This window comes from Pan paniscus, chromosome 5 (assembly GCF_029289425.2).
Source record: "Pan paniscus chromosome 5, NHGRI_mPanPan1-v2.0_pri, whole genome shotgun sequence".
NCBI lineage: Eukaryota > Metazoa > Chordata > Mammalia > Primates > Hominidae > Pan > Pan paniscus.
The window spans coordinates 69806468-69828941 of record NC_073254.2 but is presented as its reverse complement, the minus strand read 5'-3'; the positions used below and the strand labels follow the sequence as shown (position 1 = coordinate 69828941).

At 35.7% G+C, this 22474-nt stretch overlaps 1 protein-coding gene across 1 annotated transcript in view; it reads right to left on the bottom strand.

Moving 5' to 3' along the window:
• GFRAL (GDNF family receptor alpha like) overlaps window positions 1-22474 on the bottom strand; it is a 68654-nt gene that overhangs the window by 34394 nt on the left and 11786 nt on the right. The window contains exons 4-6 of the mRNA XM_003828933.5: window positions 11584-11637; window positions 10146-10476; window positions 2603-2853 (exon numbers count right to left, since the gene is read on the bottom strand). Of these exons, the coding sequence (XP_003828981.3) occupies window positions 2603-2853; window positions 10146-10476; window positions 11584-11637 (636 nt within the window). The remainder of the gene's footprint in view (window positions 1-2602; window positions 2854-10145; window positions 10477-11583; window positions 11638-22474) is intronic.

Sequence of the window (22474 nt, the reverse complement as noted above, 5' to 3'; positions counted from 1 at the left end):
TTCAGCAAATGTCCTTGTGCTACTTTCATATATTTGAGGCAATGGATAAAGATTTGTTAGAATTAGCAAGGCCTAAGGATTTGGTTTCTGGTTTTGTTTGGAATTTTTCCTATTAATTCAAGTATAGTCATCACTCCATACCTGTGAGTTCTGCACCCCTTGACTCAACCAACTTTGGATCAAAATATTTGAGAGAAAAAAATAATTTTAAAAAAACAGCACAATGATAAAATATAATATGAATATAAAAGATACATTATAACTACAATTTACATGACATTTATATGAAAATCATGTATTAGATATTATAAGTATTCTAGATATTATTTAAAGTATATGGGAGGATATACATAGGTTATATGCAAATACTACACCATTTTATATCAGGCACTTGAACATGAACAAATTTTGGTGTCCATCTGAGTCCTGGAACCAATTCCCCATGGATACCAAGGGACAATTCTACCAAGAACTGTGACCAAAGGCCTTTGAGGTTCCTTTAATTCTATAATCCTGTCATTTGAAATTCCTAGTCTTAGTAGGTAATATTTGGAGCAAAAACTTCCTCTTCCTAGGGGAGTAAAGAAAAGTGAAATCATTTTGAATTTTCATTCTTTAAAGCATTCATATAGTACTTTAATGTTTACGGATTTTTAAATGTCTATCTTTAGTGCCTCTGCAAATTTTTTGCTCTGAAAAGGTTATAGTAAGCAAACACTATGAAAATTGAACACAATTGTTATTATATTTGAGAAAAGCAGGTTTAGAACTAGAATTAGGATGTTTAGACCTATATTTTTAGAAAATTTTTGCCAAATAAATTGAATCATTATTAACCTGTAGAATCAACATTTTTCTTCATACCTTGTAATATTAGAAAGAACCTATAAATAACCATTATTATATAACTGTATATATTACTATAAGTTTAATTTGGTTAATACCAAATTGGTTATTTGGTATTTTCCTGCTGTAATCATATGAGCCATTCATTATAAGTATTTTCAGTTTCAACAGAACTAATGTTAATAAGAGAGGAAAATTAGAGAATATGACTTATAGAACACTTCAATTCTTCTCTGTATCGTGATTTCAGTTGAAATATATCTGTAGTGTTAATTATAGAAATTGTGGATATTCCACAGAAAACACTGTCGAAATCAAAACCATAAACTCTGAGCTGTATGCCTATTACATAATATACAACAAATCACAATTTTTATCACATTGGCTAATGTGCATCTCCTAAGTATCTGTAAAGAAAAATAGAAATATAAATGTGTAAATATGCATCTGTATATAGATATAGATACAGATATAGATATAGATGTAGATATAGATCTATGTCTGTCAAACATTTTCAATAAATATAAAGATTTGGTTTGCTATGAAACGGTAAATATCCATTACTTCCTTCTAGAAACAGTACCTGCAGATATGGTAGTTACAGCTAGGGATCTAAGGGTAGGGGCCTGGGGAAGTTTGGGGACGTCGAAGGTTGCATGGTCTAACCCTGAAGATGGATAATAGAGAGGTTTTGAATTATTACATGATCACATCCTTAGGTTCTTTCCTTAAGACTCACGAAAGTCCTTCTTGACCATTAGCTCACTTTGAGATGCTGAACAAATTATTTAAATTCCTAAATATCAATTTTCTTGTCCCTAAATTAAACAATAACTTTGGAAAATAAGTTTTCCATCTCATCATTATAGGTTGATCAGCAGACATGTTAAAGACCAAGGGGAGAAAAACTAAATTGAAGAGTAAATATATTGTACATAGGCCAGGACAGCCAATCATAGTAGGTTGTTAGAGTAATGATCCCTGATTAATCTGACCTTGAATATTCATATCCTTATGTAGTCCACTCCCACAGTGATTCTGAGGTTGGCCATTGTGATTTGCTTTGTTCAGTGAAATAGTTACAAATGTGACAGTAGCAGATACTAGACAGCTACACTATGGGGTTTAGCCATTAGGAACTCTTCTGCTTCCACATAAGAGTTTTTGGCTATATTGCTGAAGATGTCATATTGAAGTGAACCACACCACACCAGAAAATGGTGTCTGCTAATACCACCTTGGACCAAACAGCCTCAGCCGAGCCTAAAGGTACCAGATGACTATAGGCACATGAGTGACCCCCCAAAAGACCATCGGAAGAGCCATCCAGCTGAGCCAAGTCCAATGTGCAGAATTGTGAGCAAATAAATGGTTATCGTTTTAAGCCATTGTTTTGTTACTTAGTATAGATACTTGTGGTTTGTTACGTAGCAATAGATACTTGATATATCCATTTATCTGACAGAATAAACCTTCTATGCTTTTGATATTGAAATCAATAAATGATAATTAAGAGTGACCTATCATACAAGTTTTTAAAATGTACTATTTTCAAGTAAGTGAGTAAAATAGCAAATACACAGAACATAATCAGAAAGCAAATTTTCAAATGCAATACCAAACACAAAAATGTCTGTGCTGGATTACCTATTTTACTGTACAGGCAAAAACAAAATAGATAGATAGATGATAGATAGATAGATAGATAGATAGATAGATAGATAGATAGATAGATAATTTTAGTTGGGGAACTTACTGAAACATGATTTTCTATGAAGCATGTGCTGGAAAATCTTACACAAAGATTCCTCACTTTGTGTAATGGTCCTACAGGTACATTGCACTTGAAGGACCGTCCCAAGGATATCTATGTAAGCAGCTTTGCAGTCATCACTTCCTGAACAAGTGAGATCCTGTTTGCTTAAGGCGCTAATGCAATTCTCATCTTCATGGCACTTTCTAGTCACACGCTGCCAGCATTTTGACTGAAATGTTCTATAGTGCCTCCTAGAGAAAGAGTGAAGAAAAATAATTAGTTTTGAATAGTATTATTTCACATTAACATGTGATCCCCCCTCACCTAATGAAAGACATAGAACACAATGCCTTCAAGATGCCAGTACATAGTTGAAAAGTAAATTTATAATTTGAAAAATCACCATAGGGAGTGTGGAAGAAATTGTAGAGTAATCTTGTGAATTATTGTCCCTTTTTTGTGATGAAAGACAGCGGTTAATTTGAGGATTCCACGGATGGATTTTCCTTTATTACTAATTTTATTCCAATGTATGACGATTTGAGGCATGAACTGCTTCAGAGATTTATTGGCAATTTTTTATTCCGAATATAGTTTTGTGGCTAGCCTTTGGCCACTGTGTCACACCAAGTGATTTCAAATAAGGTATTTGACCTTTCAAGTCAATTATCCCACAGGATGGGAGGTGCTTTATACTTTCTCAAGAGACTAAACAGACTAATTAGAATTTACAATATGTTGTGAGGTATAAGATTTCTGTATGTATTTGATTATCGCTATAATAAAATTGAATAAAAGTCTGGATAATGTACACTAATTTCATTTTTGAATTTTTTTTACAATAAGAACATATTTTTATTAATGAATGCAAGAATAAAATTCTTTCAATTTAATATTTGTCACTTAAAATTGCTTTTTACTCTTTCTTGAATAGGTTGACATCAAACATGTATGAAAGCCCTATAAGTACATGACATTTTCATGAAGTTATTTGTCCACATGGATGCTGGTATGTTAAAAAACCAAAGTCACATTGTTTTTAATAATTAAATATTTAAGTCATCTTAAAGGATAAGCTTTTAAATATAATAATGAAGATTAATTCATGTATATCAAATTTATAATAAAGGAAATACTGCAAATTTTCTGAACATGTAATTATTAGCCCAGAAGAACAAACATATTCCTTCAATGCTGTTAAGGGTTACATATAAGATATCTTCTAAATGTAAGTTTTGGAAGTATTGATTGTCATTCAGATAGAGACTATATCTGTACCTATATGCTATTTATTAATTTTAAATATGTTTTACTAAGTTTAAATTGCATGGTTTATCTACTTATACATAAGTAGATAAATTTTCACTCAGGAAAAACACCATGAAATTTTGCCAAAATGATGAACTAAAGAATATTTAATTAAAAATAAAATACTACTTTGGTACACTGGATTCCAAAATTATTTGAAATGTAAATGGACTAAAGTCTCCAATTAAAAGACATAGTATGGCTGAATGGATTAAACAGATTAAAAATAAAAAGAGCCAATGATCTATTACCTCTAAGAAGCATACATCATCTATAAAGAAACACATAGATTGAAAAATAAAGGGATGGAAAAAGATATTCTATGCCAATGGAACCAAAAAAAGAAGCAGGAGTAGCTATACTTTAATTAGACAAAATAGATTTCAAGAAAAAAACTATAAAAAGAGATAAAGAAGGTGATTATATAATGATAACAGATTCAACTCAGCAAGAAGATATAACAATTGTAAATATATATGCACCCAACACTGCACTACCTAGACATGTAAAGCAAATAGTATTAGACCTAAAGAGAGAGACTTCAACATCTCACTTTCAGCATTGGACAGATCATTCAGACAGAAAATCAACAAAGAAACATCAGTCTTAATCTGCACTATAGATAAAATGTACCTAATAGATATTTACAGGACATTTCATACAACAGCTGAAGAATACACATTATTCTCCTCAGCACACAGATCGTTGTCAATGGTAACCCATATGTTAGCTAAAAAGCAAGTCTTAAAATTTTCAAAAAATTGAAATCATATCAAATATTTTCTCTGATGACAATGGAATAAAACTAGAAATCAATGACAAGAGGAACTTTGAAAACTATACAAATACATGGAAATTAAACAATATGCTCCTGATTGGCCAATGTGCAAATAAAGAAATTAAGAGTAAAATTTAGAGGTGTATTAAAACAATGAAAATGGAAGAACAACATACCAAAACCTATGGGATATGGAAAAAGCAGTATTAAGAGAAAAGTTTATAGAAATAAGCACCTACATCAAAAAAGTAGAAAAACTTCAAATAAACAACTTAGCAACGCATCTTAAAGAACTAGACAAGCAAGAGCAAACTGAACCCAAAATTAATAGTAGAAAATAAACATCAGAGCAGAAATCAATGAAAGTGAAACAAAAAAATTCAAAAGATTAACAAAATGAAAAGTTGGTCTTTCGGAAAGATAAAATCTCCAAACCATCAGCTAGGCTAATAAAAAGAGACAGAAGACCCCAATAAATGAAATCAGAGATTAAAAAGGAAACATTACAAATGATGCCACAGAAATTCAAAGGATCATTGGAGCCTTCTATGAGAAAATATATGCCAATACATCAGAAAATCTAAAATGGATAAGTGAATAAATTTGTAGACACATACAACCTACCAAGATTGAACTATAAAGAAATCCAAATCCTGAACAGACCGATAACAAGTAATGAGATCGAAGCTGTAATAGAAAGTCTCCCAGCAAGGGAAAACCTGAGACATGATGCTGAATTTTACCAAACACTTAGAGAGGAACTAATACCAATTCTACTAAAAATATTTCCAACAATAGAGGAGGGAATACTTCCAAACTCATTCTTTGAGGCCAGTATCACCCTAACACCAAAACCAGACAAGACATACCAAGGAAAGTAAACTACAGGCCAATTTTCTGGAAGAACATTAATGCAAAAATCCTCAACAAAATCCTAGCAAACCAAATGCAACAACACAGTAAGATTTTTCATCATGACCACGTGGGATTTATCCTAGTGATACAAGGATGGTTCAATGTATGAAAATCAATCAGTTTGATACATCATATCAACAAAATGAAGGACATAAAACATGATCCTTTCAATTGATTCTGAAAAAGCATTTGCTAAAGTTCTCTACATTCCTTCATGATAAAAGCCTCAAAACCAGGATATAGACGGAATATACCTCAACAGAATAAATGCCATATATGACAGAGCAGACCAATAGCTAGTATCATATAGAATGGGGAAAAACTGAAAGCTTTTCCTCTATGATCTATAATGAGACAAGGATGCCTACTTTCATCACTATTATTCAACATAGTGCTGGAAGTCCTAGCCCAGCAATTAGACAAGAGAGGGAAAAGAAAAGGGGGGCATCCAAATTAGAAAGGTAGAAAAATTTGTTTGCAGATTATATAATTTTATATTTGAAAAGACCCAAAGACTCCACCAAGGAACACTTAGAACTGATCAACAAATTCAGTAAAGTTGCAAGATATAAAATTAACATACAAAAATCAGTAGCATTTCTATATGCTAACAGCAAACAATCTGAAAAACAAATCTTCAAAGTAGTCCCATTTACAATAGCTACAAATAAAATAAGATACTTGGAATATGTCTAAATGTCCAAAAAAGACTAAGCAAATTAATTAAGCTACATCCACGTAATGGCATACTCTATAGCCGTTCAAACATTTGAGATTTTTTTTTAATTTATTCTAAGAAAAATGAGATAGATGTGCAGAACGTGCAGGTTTATTACATAGGTATGCATGAGCCATGGTTGTTTGCTGCACCTATTGACCTGTCCTCTAAGTTCCCTCCGCTCCCCCTCCGACTCCCTAACAGACCCTGATGTGTGAATTTTCTTGTATGCAATTATGGAAAGATCTTTAATCCACATTTAGGGAAAAATAACAAAAACAATGTATAGAGAAGTATATAATATGATGTCATCTGTTTTAAATCAACTAAATAAAGAATACATGCATATTTAAAAGTATTTAGAATATTTTCTAAGCAAATACCTTGTCATTACTTTTTTAAGTTAATATATAAAAATATAATGTATTATAATTTTCTGTAAATACCCAGACTTTTGTGAAATTGGCAAGGCATAATCTCACCTCCCAGAGGGTGTCTGTACTAGAGAAAGGTAATTGAGAAATGGCCCTTAAATTGTTCTCTTTGGCTGTTAAAAAATAAAGGAATTTCAAAGCCCATCGTGAATTGAAAAATTTGGAACAGGGACAGAAATTGTATTTTAAAACTGAAGTGCCCTGTTTTGCCTATGTACAGGCTCTTCTGCAAAAAAGGTAAGTATCATAAGGGGCTTAATATTCTCATTGAAGAAGTGGTTTTCCATTTGGAGATTTGTTTTTCATCTGAATTACATTAACAATAATTTAATATAAATGCTGGAAATCTCCCTAAGGCAAAATATGCTCAGGAAAATGATAGGATTTGTCTTTTCACATTGACTACTAATATTATATAACATTTCCATCAACTCTATAAAGTACTGATTAAGGGACTATTTGCACATAGTGAAAGGAAATTGAAGACACACAGTCCTTACACTTGAACTAATCTAAGAAAGAAATTACATGAGAAGAAATACATATATGTATACTAAAATATAAAAATTAAGTGTACAATATTCAAAAGTGAGAGGAAGGGAGATGACGTTTTTTGAGTGCTTATCCCACTCCAGACCCCACACCAAACATTTTGAAAAGGTGGTTAAAGCTGGGGGTCCTTATTGAGGAAAATCATCAACTCTGTGCCAGTCCATCTGAGAAGGTGTTGATACCAAGGGGAGGTTAGTGTAAGAGTGTGTGCTTCAGAGTCTATCACAGGAATTCTCAAGAACTATAGCAGCAGAGCCATCACTTGCTATTAAAATATTTTCTTTGATGTGGATGCTCAGAAATACCATGCTTTGAAGGTTGAATGCTAATGGCTTCCAGATAATTAGATAGCACCTCTAAAGCCCTGGCACTGGATTCAGGCAAAGCTGGGTACCCACCTGTGAATAAATCTGATATTTTTATAGTGATTTTGCTATTGAAACAATGGTGCCCCTGGCCCTGGCTGGTTAAAATATTATTAGGTTTCATTGTTGATGTAGGAATATGATAGTTAGAAAGGCAGAATAGTAATAGTTTTAGTTCATTTGAGGTGAGAAAAGTAGTGTAATCACATGTGTTTGATATTTCATTGATTTCAGAAGATACCATTATTTTATGTACAACAACAATAACAACAAAAAACACCTGCTGGAACTTAAATTATGACAAATGTCTTTGTTATTGACCTTAAAAATTTATTTAAAATATGTCAGAGATGTTAAAATGTGTAAAAAGAAATCGCATCTTAGAATCAATGAAATGTAGTATTTCTCTAATAAGGATTTTTGAGATGATAAATGAGTTTGAAAAACCTAAATTGCATTATAAAACGTATTTTGTCACTGCCTTTATTATTCACTCAAGAAAAATAAATAATAAGCCTTAAAATAACTGACACACATTTGCATGAAAAATTCTTGAATACAATTTTAAGAACCTTGATATCCTATGTGATAAGTTGACGAAATATGTCAATGTTCTAGGACTCTGCTTAGCTCTTTACCACTTATTTCATAGAAAGTGTGCTATAGGGAAGCAGTTCTTTTTAACAAATGTTTACAAGATCTGGAACTACTTTGCCAGTTAGAGTGACTGAAAATAAGAGTAGACATAGTTAAAAAGCTGAAAGAGAGAATTTTACTAAGAACCTTCAGGAAGTTGATATCATTACTTTTTGTGTTTTTTTGCTAGTAGTTGAAACAAGGGGACAAATATGACAAATCACACACTAAGCCACCTACATGTCCGAAGCCCTAGGCAGTGTCCTTCAAGCCCTTATATGATATAGGCCTGTTCACACCCACTCAATTAACTCTCTTATCTCGCCCCTATTTCTCTCCCCTTTGCACACTCTACCCTCACTGCTTTTCTAAAATGCCACATACATGTTTTCCTAAGCACTGGCTGGTCAGTTTGCTTAGTATCTCCTCTCTCAGTATCTACTGTTTGCCTAGTGTTGTTTGCCTTAAAACAACACATACATTTTTAATTTAATATCTGTCTTCTCTCTGGACTTTAAGATCCATAGGCATTTGTTTTCCTTATTCGCCATTGCCTAGAGTAGTAGTAGGTGCTTGATAAATTTTTTTTGAATTAATAAATAAACGACTAACATTACTCCCCCAATAATTAAAGGTGCGAGGTTAGAAAGAGGAGAATGAATACATTTCTATGGTCATGGCATACATGTGTGCTAGGGATGTCCAAATCCTACTTGTATAGAGCATCCTTGACATAAGTAACTCCAAAAAAGACTCCATCTTAGATTTCATACGGTACTTTTCCAACAGGAACAAAATATTTTGCTAAATAAAAAATACTGCATCCAACCAAATAAGGACATAAACAAGCATTCTCTTCCACTATCAGTCCTCTCAAGAGGACTCTGTGGCCATAAAGAGAGTAGGACTTCAGCAGCTCAAAATGGCCATCTTACCTGACACCATCTTGCTGTCGCTCATAAGCACCCAGCATCTGCTGCCAACAATTCTCCCCACATCAGACTCTTCCTTGCAAGATCAATGGACAGCCCAGATAAGACCAGAAGAATCTTTCTTTTTGTCACTCTTCCTGGACTTGTTCATTAACCCTTTTCTCTTAATATTAAATGTTACTTTGTTGTGGAATGTTTAACCTATAACCCTTATATATTAAGTATATTATTATGTATGGTTTGCAATATTGACTGATTTGTGGAGTGGCTTGAGCCTGTGTACCCATGGCTCTGAAAACAAAGTGAATGAGAAGTACTAAGGAGAACTGCCTCCTTGGGAACTCCATGTAGCTTGTGGCTTTTGTGATTGAACAGTATTAAAGCCTGACATTGTGAAAAGACACAAATGTGTGTGGACCTGGTTATCTCTGACTTTGCACCACTCATGTGAGTATTTGTGCTACCTTCTTCTTCCTGATCTCCAGCCTAAGACAGAAAGAATTTATTTCAAAGTTTGAAAAGTCTCCTTGCCAAAATAATAAATTTGTAACAGCCTTATATAATTAAACAAACAACAAAAAAAATTAAAAAGCTGATATGTAAGTCAGGTCTATTAACCAATTCATTAGTCTAACTTGAATACATAATTTTTATAATATTATTTCATGGCTACCATATTTTGACATGCTGATTTTTTATTTCAAAAATCTACTCTGCATTTGAATTTCAAAGATGATAGTGCATATGTACCACAGATTCCAAAAATATTAATTGTCTGGTTTTATTTGCACTATGTTGGATGATGGTGGGAACTCTAGCTAATGTAATGAGATCAAGTGTTAGGACTGGACTATAACAAATAAGGTGCCGAAATAAGAAAGTAAGGTATGAGTGTTTTTACCCACCTGCATAATTCATCATTTTGGCAGCTGCGAATTACACTGAGGCAAGTAGGGGGTGGAACCAAGTTCACTGCACATGTCTTGCTGTGAAGAGCTTCTTTGGACTGCTGACAAGGTATATCAGATTGAGCACAGTCACAAAAAGCCAACATCTGGGCAATGTTAAAAGGTATATTTTGATAGAAGAACCGTATTGCTGCTTGGCACTGTTTCACATCACACGGATTTCCATTTGCTGAGCAAGCTTTAAGGTAAGAGGCCAACTGTGCATTACAGACCACATCCCCTACACATGCCTCTGCCACTTCCAAACAGGACCACATCCCTTTGAATCCTGAAAGCAATGATATGCCCAGGTCGTGGAAAAGTAAACACAAAGCTGTACATACAGAAACTGTAAAACACTTTGAGAAGTCTATGAGCAAAATACAATGATGTACCAATGTCCTATTTTTGGCAAACATTACATCTTTTAGAGTAAGTATGAATTTACTGAGACCTAAACCGTAGACGTATTGGAATCATCTTTCATCTATACAGGATACTCATTGTGATCTGGAGTGATGGGAAGTGTGCTGGGCCAAAATTGAGCTGAAGGAAAAATCTCCCAGTCCAAGGTTTTCAAATGTAAATGATAAATCTTCAGAAATTGCATTTGAACTATATAGCTTATGGTTAGCTCATTGGCTTAAGGCAAAATGATTCTTGTTCTGTTGCACATTTTTGTGACGGGAATCTTGAATAAAGGCTCCACATAGTTATTCTAGCATATATAAATGTTTATACTCCTACAGATACACAAGTATACACAAAAACAGTTGGTGCCAAATAACTTATATGATCACAAATACCTATTAAATGTAATCACTATCTACTATTTGGATTTTTGTTTGTTTGATTTTTGAGACAGGGTCTTGTTGTATAGTGGCATGATCCCAGCTCACTGCAACCTCCAACTCCTGGGCTCAAGTGATCCTCCTGCCTCAGCCTCCCAATGAGCTGGGATCACAGACACATGCCTACATGCCCCGCTAAGTTTTGACTTTTGTTTTTGTTTTTGTTTTGTTTTGTTTTTGTAGAGACAGGGTTTTGCCATGTTGTCCAGGTTGGTCTCAAACTCCTGGGCTCAAAGGATCCACCTACCTCAGCCTCCCACAGTACTGGGACTACAGCTGTGAGCCACTGTGCCCAACCTAGTATTTGGTTTTAATTATTAAGTATTTCTTAGCGCATGTATAAATTGATAATGGATGGGCAAAGTAGTTGCTTTGATGCATCATTAGTAAAAGAAATGAAATGATTTTGTTGCATTTTATTATATTAGAACTGTTAAACCACATGATTTGTTCTGTATTGGCCTATCTTTAAGAAGCCTGGTAACTGCATTTTATATTATCAGGTATTTGCAATGCAGATCAAAATAATAACTTAAAAACATTACCATGATGGGAACGTGTAGTTAGATTCCATTTGAATTTATCCTCTTTCACGTTATCTAGAAGGAAAACAAAGAAATTATTTCATTATTGAACAATTTTCTGAATTTCCTAGGAAAACGTGGGCCACATTTATAAATGAGTAAAGTCCACATATATTCAAGCAAAAGTACATAGAAGGTTATGTAACATGTATTTAGCCCTTCATATTCAAAATTAATGTGATATAGATGAAGAAAACAAGCCTCTGAAATATCATTCAAGTGAGCTAAACAGCCCTGCTCTGAGGATTCAGTTACTTGAAGACTTAAATAAATGCTAGTGATTAGACTGTGTGCACGGAGTAAACAAACATTGGATGCTGACTGGGGAAAAAAAAAAAAACAGAAGGAATATTTTCTGAACACTACCTCCCACCCCGCCCAGCATAAAAACCCTTCTCAGAAGGGTCTTCATTAGTATGAAATGCAATTTTAAAACCAGTTTCACCTCTGATTATCTTATCCTCCAAGAGTTCTTAGAAATTATAATTATAGTATTGAAAAATCTCATCAATGAAAATGAACTTGGTGTTCATCTAATTCCAAAATCTTTAAAGGAACATTGGTTGGTTCCCTACTATGTACCAGGTGACAAACTGAGGATGCAAATCTGCAGTCCCTGTCATCGAGCATCCCACAGCCCAGAAGGAAATACAGACATATAAAACAAAGCCAAAAGAAACTATAAGGAGCACTAATGTATCCATAAAGTGGCAGGGGAATCAGATGATAAGATTTTCATTTTGAAATGAAAATTATTATTTTTTCATTGGATATTAAGATATTAAGTTTTGTTATGGCATAAATGTCCCTTCATGATTCAGTATGTCCTAATCTGAGCTGTTTGTTCATATTTCCTGCCTGCTAGTCTAGTGCACATATAAGATGGTACTATCACAGGAAACTTACTTCTACCCCCAGGTGTGTCATGGCCTTCCAGACTCCTTATATTGTCCAAGCTATTCTCATTATGCATTGTTTTTCATTTTTTTAATTGATCAAGTCTCAGCTTGAGAGCCACTCTTTCTTCTTGATCTCACCCATCATCCTGCCTCTCTGAGGAAGATCTGGAGGTTCCAACTTCTGTGCTACTATTCCATATCTAATAAAATCCCAACAAACAGATCCCAGGGAGTCATATAGCTTTTGTAACAGGTACAAAAGTCTAGGTTAGACATTCTTTTATGGATTAGTACCCCTGCATTGGGAATGATTGGTAAGGCTGTGCCACTGACTAAAATATATTCAAGAAACTACTGTGTAGATCTAAATAAACAGCAGCTTCACTCATTGTTATTGACCAAATGTTTTTCTCATTACACCTAAATTCATAAGTTGGAGCCATAATCTCCGTGTGCAGTTATGGGGTGATGGTGTCTTTAGGTTAAAAGAGGTCATAAGAGTGGGGCCCTGATCGAATAGGATTAGTGTCCATGTCAGAAGACTTCAGGGAGCTAGCTATCTCTCTCCCCTGGAGCACTCACTGAAGAAAGGTCCTGAGAACACAGGGAAAAGGTGGCTGGCTATCTACAAGCTAGTAAAAGAAGAGTCCTAGCCAGGAACAGATTCTGGGGACCTTTATCTGAGATTTTTCATAATCCAGAACTGGGGAAAAAGACAATTTTTGCTTTTTAAACCACCCAGCCCATAGTATTTCGTTATGGTAGCCAGAGCAGCCTAATTTACTTACTATATGAGTACTTGTTACCAACACAACAAAACAGTTATTTTTAGTGTCTGAAAATAAAGTGCTTCATAGAAGGTATTACATTTTAATACTTATACATTAAATGCTAATTTTGTATGAAATTAACATTTACACATTAAATATAAAACTAGCATTTACACACACACACACACACACACACACTCATACATTTTTTCCCAGAGGATATTTTAAACAGTGGCTTTTACTGAAAGAGGAGTTGAAGGTCAATATGTTCAGGAAACAAATAAAAGTATTCACCAACAAGACCTACATGTGAGTTATAAAATCCTATACAATTCATCAGAAAATATCCAACAATCCCTAAAATATGCTCTAATATCTAATATTAGAATCAGAAGTACTTCCATACATCTTCTTTTTCTTAACATTGATAATATCAGAAACTAAAATCTTGTATATGTAAATATTTTGATTTATATTTTATAATCTGATAAGAAATATGCTTACAATAAACTAGTAGACAAACATGTTTCTATAAAATGACTAGTTGAATTAAATGCAACAGAGATTTCTTTTTTAGAGAGTATGTGGCAACATTTAAAGCAAAAGCAAAAGAAGATGCTCAAAAGAGACTGAGAAGAATCACCCATGGAAGCAAGAAGAAAAACAGAAGAGTGTAGTATCTGGGAAGTCTAGATTTTCTCTAGCCTCACTTCCCTGTAGCTCTTGCTAGTGAATCCTACCCATTTCCCATATAGATCATACCATGATATCATTAGAATGTGTTTATATCTACTTTTCCAGCTTTGTAGCTTCCAAAATATTAATTATTCATCCTTATAAAACATTTCTCCTTCTTTGAATTTTATGATATCGGGTTGTGCCTCCCTCTTTTCTTTTGTCAAATATTAACCTCAAAGTCTTGCCCTGATATTCAGCATTGACTCAGGTACTGTCTCAATATTCTCCTCTACCTCAGATCTTGTCATTGTGCTAAGTTATCTCTATGTCTTTTGGGAAAAAACCATCTTCCACCCTTAATTCAGAATTCCTTAACCATAGCTCTTATGACCTTCACCGACACTCCAACTATGCCACACCAAAGATCAACTTCTAGACCTGACATTGACATGAAGTTCTCTCTCTTTCAATTGCAAATATTAATTATCTTACTCGCTTCCAAAGCTTCACATTCTTGATTACTTCACGTGCACATATACCTCCAGAACTTTCGTCTTTTTATTCACTCCCAATCTTAGCATCATCTCCTGGATTCATAGACTCTTTCCAGCCTATATCACTCACCCATTCAGATAAAGGAACAGTTTCTTGTTATTGTCTTTTCGTCCTTTCTTCTTTTACTTTCCCGTGATTCTCTATAAAACTCCAACCCTATAAAATTTTACTGAGTCGTTTATCTGCTCATTTACACTGTTTTGTTTTCTCACAGAAAAGTCACACTATCAACTTAACTAGCATCCCAACAAATTAAAAAAATAATTACCACCAATATTACAGGTTATAGAACCACATAATGTTAATGTTCAATTTCTTTTGGTGATATTTTTCTTCATCACTTACTTTGATTTTTTCTTTTTTTTGGGGGGCAGGGGGATTTTCTAGTTTATTTTTTGTACTGATATCTAGGTTATATCCACCAGATAAAATTACATATTTCTAATTATTTCAGCGTCTTGAAATTTGTTGATATTTGCTTTGACTCAACATATGGTCAACTTTTTTTTTCTTTTACTTTTATACTTTAAGTTCTAGGGTAAATGTGCACAACGTGCAAGTTTGTTACATATGTATACACGCGCCATGTTGGTGTGCTGCATCCATTAACTCATCATTTACATTAGGTATATCTCCTAATGCTATCCCTCCCCCCTTCTACCACCCCACAACGGGCCTGGGTGTGTGATGTTCCCTTCCCTGTGTCCAAGTGTTCTCATTGTTCAATTCCCACCTATGAGTGAGAACATGCAGTGTTTGGTTTTTTTGTCCTTGGGATAGTTTGCTGAGAATGATGGTTTCCAGCTTCATCCATGTCCCTACAAAGGACATGAACTCATCCTTTTTTTATGGCTGCATAGTATTCCATGGTGTATATGTGCCACATTTCCTTAATCAAGTCTATCATTGATGAACATTTGGGTTGGTTCCAAGTCTTTGCTATCGTGAATAGTGTTGCAGTAAACATACGTGTGCATGTGTCTTTATAGCACCAAGATTTGTAATCCTTTGGGTATATACCCTGTAATGGGATGGCTGGGTCAAATGGTATTTCTAGTTCTAGATCCCTGAGGAATCACCACACTGTCTTCCACAATGGTTGAACTAGTTTACAGTCCCACCAACAGTGTAAAAGTGTTCCTGTTTCTCCACATCCTCTCCAGCACCTGTTGTTTCCTGATTTTTTAATGATCGCCATTCTAACTGGTGTGAGATGGTATCTCATTGTGGTTTTGATTTGCATTTCTCTGATGGCCAGTGATGATGAGCATTTTTTCATGTGTCTGTTGGCTGCATAAATGTCTTCTTTTGAGAAGTGTCTGTTCATATCCTTCACTCACTTTTTGATGGGGTTGTTTTTTTCTTGGAAATTTGTTTGAGTTCTTTGTAGATTCTGGGTAGTAGCCCTTTGTCAGATGGGTAGATTGCAAAAATTTTCTCCCATTCTTTAGGTTGCCTGTTCACTCTGATGGTAGTTTCTTTTGCTGTGCAGGAGCTCTTTAGTTTAATTAGATCCCATTTGTCAATTTTGGCTTTTGTTGCCATTGCTTTTGGTGTTTTAGACATGAAGTCCTTACCCATGCCTATCTCCTGAATGGTATTGCCTAGGTTTTCTTCTAGGGTTTTTATGGTTTTAGGTCTAACATGTAAGTCTTTAATCCATCTTGAGTTAATTTTTGTATAAGGTGTAAGGAAGGGATCCAGTTTCAGCTTTCTACATATGGCTAGCCAGTTTTCCCAGCACCATTTATTAAATAGGGAATCCTTTCCCCATTTCATGTTTTTGTCAGGTTTGTCAAAGATCAGATGGTTGTAGATGTGTGGTATTATTTCTGAGGACTCTGTTCTGTTCCATTAGTCTATATCTCTGTTTTGGTACCAGTACCATGCTGTTTTGGTTACTATTGCCTTGTAGTATAGTTTGAAGTCAGGTAGCGAGATGCCTCCAGCTTTGTTCTTTTGGCTTAGGATTGTCTTGGCAACGCGGGCCCTTTTTTGGTTCCATATGAACTTTTTAAAGTAGTTTTTTCCAATTCTGTGAAGAAAGTCATTGGTAGCTTGATGGGGATGGCATTGAATCTATAAATTACCTTGGGCAGTATGGCCATTTTCATGATATTGGTTCTTCCTATCCATTAACATGGAATGCTCTTCGATTTGTTTGTGTCCTCTTTTATTCTGTTCACCAGTGGTTTGTAGTCCTCCTTGAAGAGGTCCTTCACATCCCTTGTAAGTTGGATTCCTAGGTATTTTATTCTCTTTGAAACAATTGTGAATGGGAGTTCACTCATGATTTGGCTCTCTGTTTGTCTATTATTGGTGTATAGGAATGCTTGTGATTTTTGCACATTGATTTTGTATCCTGAGACTTTGCTGAAGTTGCTTATCAGCTTAAGGAGACTTTGGGCTGAGACGATGGGGTTTTCTAAATATACAGTCATGTCATCCGCAAACAGGGACAATTTGACTTCCTCTTTTCCTAATTGAATACCCTTTATTTCTTTCTCCTGCCTGATTGCGCTGGCCAGAACTTCCAACACTATGTTGAATAGGAGTGGTGAGAGAGGGCATCCCTGTCTTGTGACAGTTTTCAAAGGGAATGCTTCCAGTTTTTGCCCATTCAGTATGATATTGGCTGTGGGTTTGTCATAAATAGCTCTTATTATTTTGAGATACATCCCATCAATACCTAATTTATTGAGAGTTTTTAGCATGAAGGGCTGTTGAATTTTGTCAAAGGCCTTTTCTGCATCTATTGAGATGATCATGTGGTTTTTGTCTTTGGTTCTGTTTATATGCTGGTTTATGTTTATTGATTTGCGTATGTTGAACCAGCCTTGAATCCCAGGGATGAAGCCCACTTGATCATGGTGGATAAGCTTTTTGATGTGCTGCTGGATTCGGTTTGCCAGTATTTTATTGAGGATTTTTGCATCAGTGTTCATCAGGGATATTGGTCTAAAATTCTCTTTTTTTTGGTTGTGTCTTTGCCAGGCTTTGTTATCAGGATGATGCTGGTCTCATAAAATGAGTTAGGGAGCATTCCCTCTTTTTCTATTGATTGGAATAGTTTCAGAAGGAATGGTACCAGCTCCACTTTGTATTTCTGCTAGAATTCAACTGTGAATCCGTCTGGTCCTGGACTTTTTTTTTTGGTTGGTAGGCTATTAATTACTGCCTTAATTTCAGAGCTTGTTATTGGTCTATTCAGGGATTCAACTTTTTCCTGGTTTAGTCTTGGTAGAGTGTATGCATCCAGGAATTTATCCATTTGTCATAGATGTTCTGGTTTATTTGTGTAGAGGTGTTTATTCTCCGATGGTAGCTTGTATTTCTGTGGGATGAATGGTGATATCCCCTTTATCATTTTTTATTGCTTCTATTTGATTCTTCTCTCTTTTCTTCTTTATTGGTCTTGTTAGCAGTCTGTCAATTTTGTTGATCTTTTCAAAAAAAACCAGTTCCTGGATTCATTGATTTTTTGAATGGTTTTTGTGTTTCTATTTCCTTCAGTTCTGCTCTGATTTTAGTTATTTCTTGCCTTCTGCTAGCTTTTGAATGTGTTTGCTCTTGCTTCTCTAGTTCTTTCAATTGTGATGTTAGGGTGTCAATTTTGGATCTTTCCTGCTTTCTCTTGTGGGCATTTAGTGCTATAAATTTCCCTCTACACACTGCTTTAAATGTGTCCCAGACATTCTGGTATGTTGTGACTTTGTTCTCATTGTTTTCAAAGAACATCTTTATTTCTGCCTTCATTTAATTATGTACCCAGCAGTCATTCAGGAGCAGGTTGTTCAGTTTCCATGTAATTGAGCAGTTTGGAGTGAGTTTCTTAATCCTGAGTTCTAGTTTGATTGCACTGTGGTCTGAGAGACAGTTTGTTATAATTTCTGTTCTTTTACATTTGCCAAGGAGTGCTTTACTTCCAACTATGTGGTCAATTTTCGACTAAGTGTGATGTGGTGCTGAGAAGAATGTATATTCTGTTGATTTGTGGTGGAGAGTTCTGTAGATGTCTATTAGGTCTGCTTGGTGCAGTGCTGAGTTCAATTCCTGGATATCCTTGTTACCTTCCTGTCTCGTTGATCTGTCTAATGTTGGCAGTGGGGTGTTAAAATCTCCCATTATTATTGAGTGGGAGTCTAAGTCTCTTTGTAGGTCTCTAATGACTTGCTTTATGAATCTGGGTGCTCCTGTATTGGGTGCATACATATTTAGGATAGTTAGCTCTTCTTGTTGAATTGATCCCTTTACCATTATGTAATGGCCTTCTTTGTCTCTTTTGATCTTTGTTGGTTTAAAGTCTGTTTTATCCAAGACTAAGATTGCAACCCCTGCCTTTTTTTGTTTTCCATTTGCTTGGTAGATCTTCCTCCATCCTTTTACTTTGAGCCTATGTGTGTCTCTGCACGTGAGATGGGTCTAGTGAATACAGCACACTGATGCGTCTTGACTCTTTATCCAATTTGCCAGTCTGTGTCTTTTAATTGGAGCATTTAGTCCATTTACATTTAAGGTTAATATTGTAATGTGTGAATTTGATCCTGTCATTATGATGTTAGCTGGTTATTTTGCTCGTTAGTTGATGCAGTTTCTTCCTAACATCAATGATCTTTACAATTTGGCATGTTTTTTCAGTGGTTGGTACCGGTTGTCCCTTTCCATGTTTAGTGCTTCCTTCAGGAGCTCTTTTAGGGTAGGCCTGGTGGTGACAAAATCTCTCGGCATTTGCTTGTCTGTAAAGTATTTTATTTCTCCTTCACTTATGAAGCTTAGTTTGGCTGGATATGAAATTCTGGGTTGAAAATTCTTTTCTTTAAGAATGTTGAATATTGGCCCCCACTCTCTTCTGGCTTGTAGGGTTTCTCCCGAGAGATCTGCTGTTAGTCTGATGGGCTTCCCTTTGTGGGTAACCCAACCTTTCTCTCTGGCTGCCCTTAACATTTTTTCCTGCATTTCAACTTTGGTGAATATGACAATTATGTGTCTTGGAGTTGCTCTTCTCAAGGAATATCTTTGTGGCATTCTCTGTATTTCCTGAATTTGAATGTTGGCCTGCCTTGCAAGATTGGGGAAGTTCTCCTGGATAGTATCCTGCAGAGTGTTTTCCAACTTGGTTCCATTCTCCCCATCACTTTCATGTACAGCAATCAGATGTAGATTTGGTCTTTTCATATAGTCCCATATTTCTTGGAGGCTTTGTTCATTTCTTTTTACTCTTTTTTTCTCTAAACTTCTCTTCTCGCTTCCTTTCATTTGTTTAATCTTCAATCACTGATACCCTTCTTCCAGTTGATCGAATCAGCTACTGAAGCTTGTGCATTCATCACATAGTTCTCATGCCATGGTTTTCAGCTCCATCAGCTCATTTAAGGACTTCTCTATACTGTTTATGCTAGTTAACCATTTGTCTAATCTTTTTTCAAGGGTTTTAGCTTCTTTTCGATGGGTTCGAACTTCCTCCTTTAGCTCAGAGAAGTTTGATCATCTGAAACCTTATTCTCTGAACTCGTCAAAGTCATTCTCCATCCAGCTTTGTTCCATTGCTGGCGAGGAGTTGCATTCCTTCGGAGGGGGAGAGGTGCTCTGAGTTTTAGAATTGTCAGCTTTTCTGCTGGGTTTTTTCCCCATCTTTGTGGTTTTATCTACCTTTGGTCTTTGATTATGGTGACATATAGATGGGGTTTTGGTGTGGATGTCCTTTCTGTTTGTTAGTTTTCCTTCTAACAGTCAGGACCCTCAGCTGCAGGTCTGTTGGAGTTTGCTGGAGGTCCACTCCAGATGCTGTTTGACTGGGTATCAGCAGCGGAGGTTGCAGAACAGCAAATATTGCTGAACAGCAAATGTTGTTGTCTGATCGTTCCTCTGGAAGCTTCGTCTCAGAGGGGTACCCAGCTGTGTGAGGTGTCAGTCTGCCCCTACTGGAGGGTGCCTCCCAGTTAGGCTACTTGGGGGTCAGTGACCTACTTGAGAAGGCAGTATGTTCATTCTTAGATTTCAAACTCTGTGCTGGGAGAACCACTATTCTCTTCAAAACTGTCAAACAGGGACATTTAAGTCTGCAGAGGTTTCTGCTGTCTTTTGTTCAGCTATGCCCTGCCACCAGAGGTGGAGTCTACAGAGGCAAGCAGGTCCCCTTGAGCTGCAGTGGGCTCCACCCAGTTTGAGTTTCCCAGCTGCTTTGTCTACCTACTCAAGCCTCAGCAATGACAGGCATCCCTCCCTCAGCCTCGCTGCTGCCTTGCAGTTTGATGTCAAATGCTCTAGGAATGAGCGAGGCTCCATGGGCGTGGGACCCTCCGAGCCATGCACGGGATATAATCTCCTGGTGTGCCATTTGCTAAGACCACTTGAAAAGCGCCGTATTAGGGTGAGAGTGACCCGATTTTCCAGGTGCTGCCCATCACCACTTCCCTTGGCTAGGAAAGGGAATTCCCTGACCCCTTGTGCTTCCCGGGTGAGGCGATGCTTCACCCTGTTTCAGCTCACGCTCGGTAGGCTGCACCCACTATCCTGCCCCCACTGTCTGACAAGCCTCAGTGAGATGAACCCAGTACCTCAGTTGGAAATGTGGAAATCACTCGTCTTCTGCGTCGCTCATGCTGGGAGCTGTAGACTGGAGCTGTTCCTATTCGGCCATCTTGGAACTGCTGCCAACCACTTTTGTTTGCTCATTTCATTTGATGATGCTCTTTATATTCTCCAGGGTTTACACATAAATATTTTATGAATGGATACATCATTTAGATGCTCAATGTTTTGTTAATGAAAAATATTTACATTATATATTTACTAATAATTTGCTAAGCGTCAGGTATTATGCTGGGTGCTTTAGCATATTTTTGAAAAGAAATAACAAAACTGATTTTCTTGAGAATAGAAAAGTGCATGTCTGTGTACTCTGGAGAATATTTTGGGAATGCAAAGCATGGAGAGTAAACCATTTTATTGAAGTGATGATTAGAAGGTTTGTGGAGGATGCTGCAGTTGACATAGAAGGAATGGTAAGATTTAAATTATCATGTTCTTTCTCATATTTAAATTATCATTTTCTTTATAATTCTTTGTCATGAATTATAATAAATCAGCAGAATGCTTTCTGTAAACACAAAAGTCAGGTCAGGTCCTTTATGAAGGCCATCGGGAATATTTAGGCCTTCTCCTTTAGGTCTTGTCCATATGAAACTCTCATTGAGTGCAAGGTTTTTGTATGCCTGATTCATCAATATTTCCACATAACAGCATTTAATAAATTTCTATTGTAGAAAAAATACTTTTAGTATGTAAACTGATTTCAACTTAACTGCTCTAAATATGTATAGTTCTGTTGATATACAACATTTTGTCAAAATTTGATAGGCTAAAAGTGGCAATTAAGGCTATTAAGTTCAGATGTCTTACCATCTTGAAAAAACTCAATAAATATTTTAATAAGCATTTCAGCATGCTAACATTTCAGCCTAATTAATCTAAAACTAGTAACGTCTACTAAGTAGCAAATTAATGCCATTATCAGGCCCTATCTTTTTTGACTTTTCATAATTTTGACAATTTTCTTCATGTCCTCTCTTTCATTGGCTTCAAAAATTCCACTCTCTGTAGTTTCTTTTCCTGTATTTAAAAAACTTCTTTTTGGTTTCTTCAACTAGATCATAAAATTCTTCTGAAAATATCTTTCTCCTCCCTTTCTGTTTTTCCCAGCAGTCTTACTCTCCTTTATGTTTTTTATCTACTCATAAACCTCTGTATCTCTGTTTTAGATTTCTCTCCTCAAGATCCCTGCTTCCCAATGCCAGCTTGATAAGGCATGTTCCTTTACATTTTTAGACTATTTTTTTATCATTGCAAATTTAGAAAAAAAAATACCAACATTCCTAACTCGAATATTCCAAAGCATGCCTCAGATGAAATGTTTTCAGAATACAACTCATCACTTTCGTCCCCAGTCCT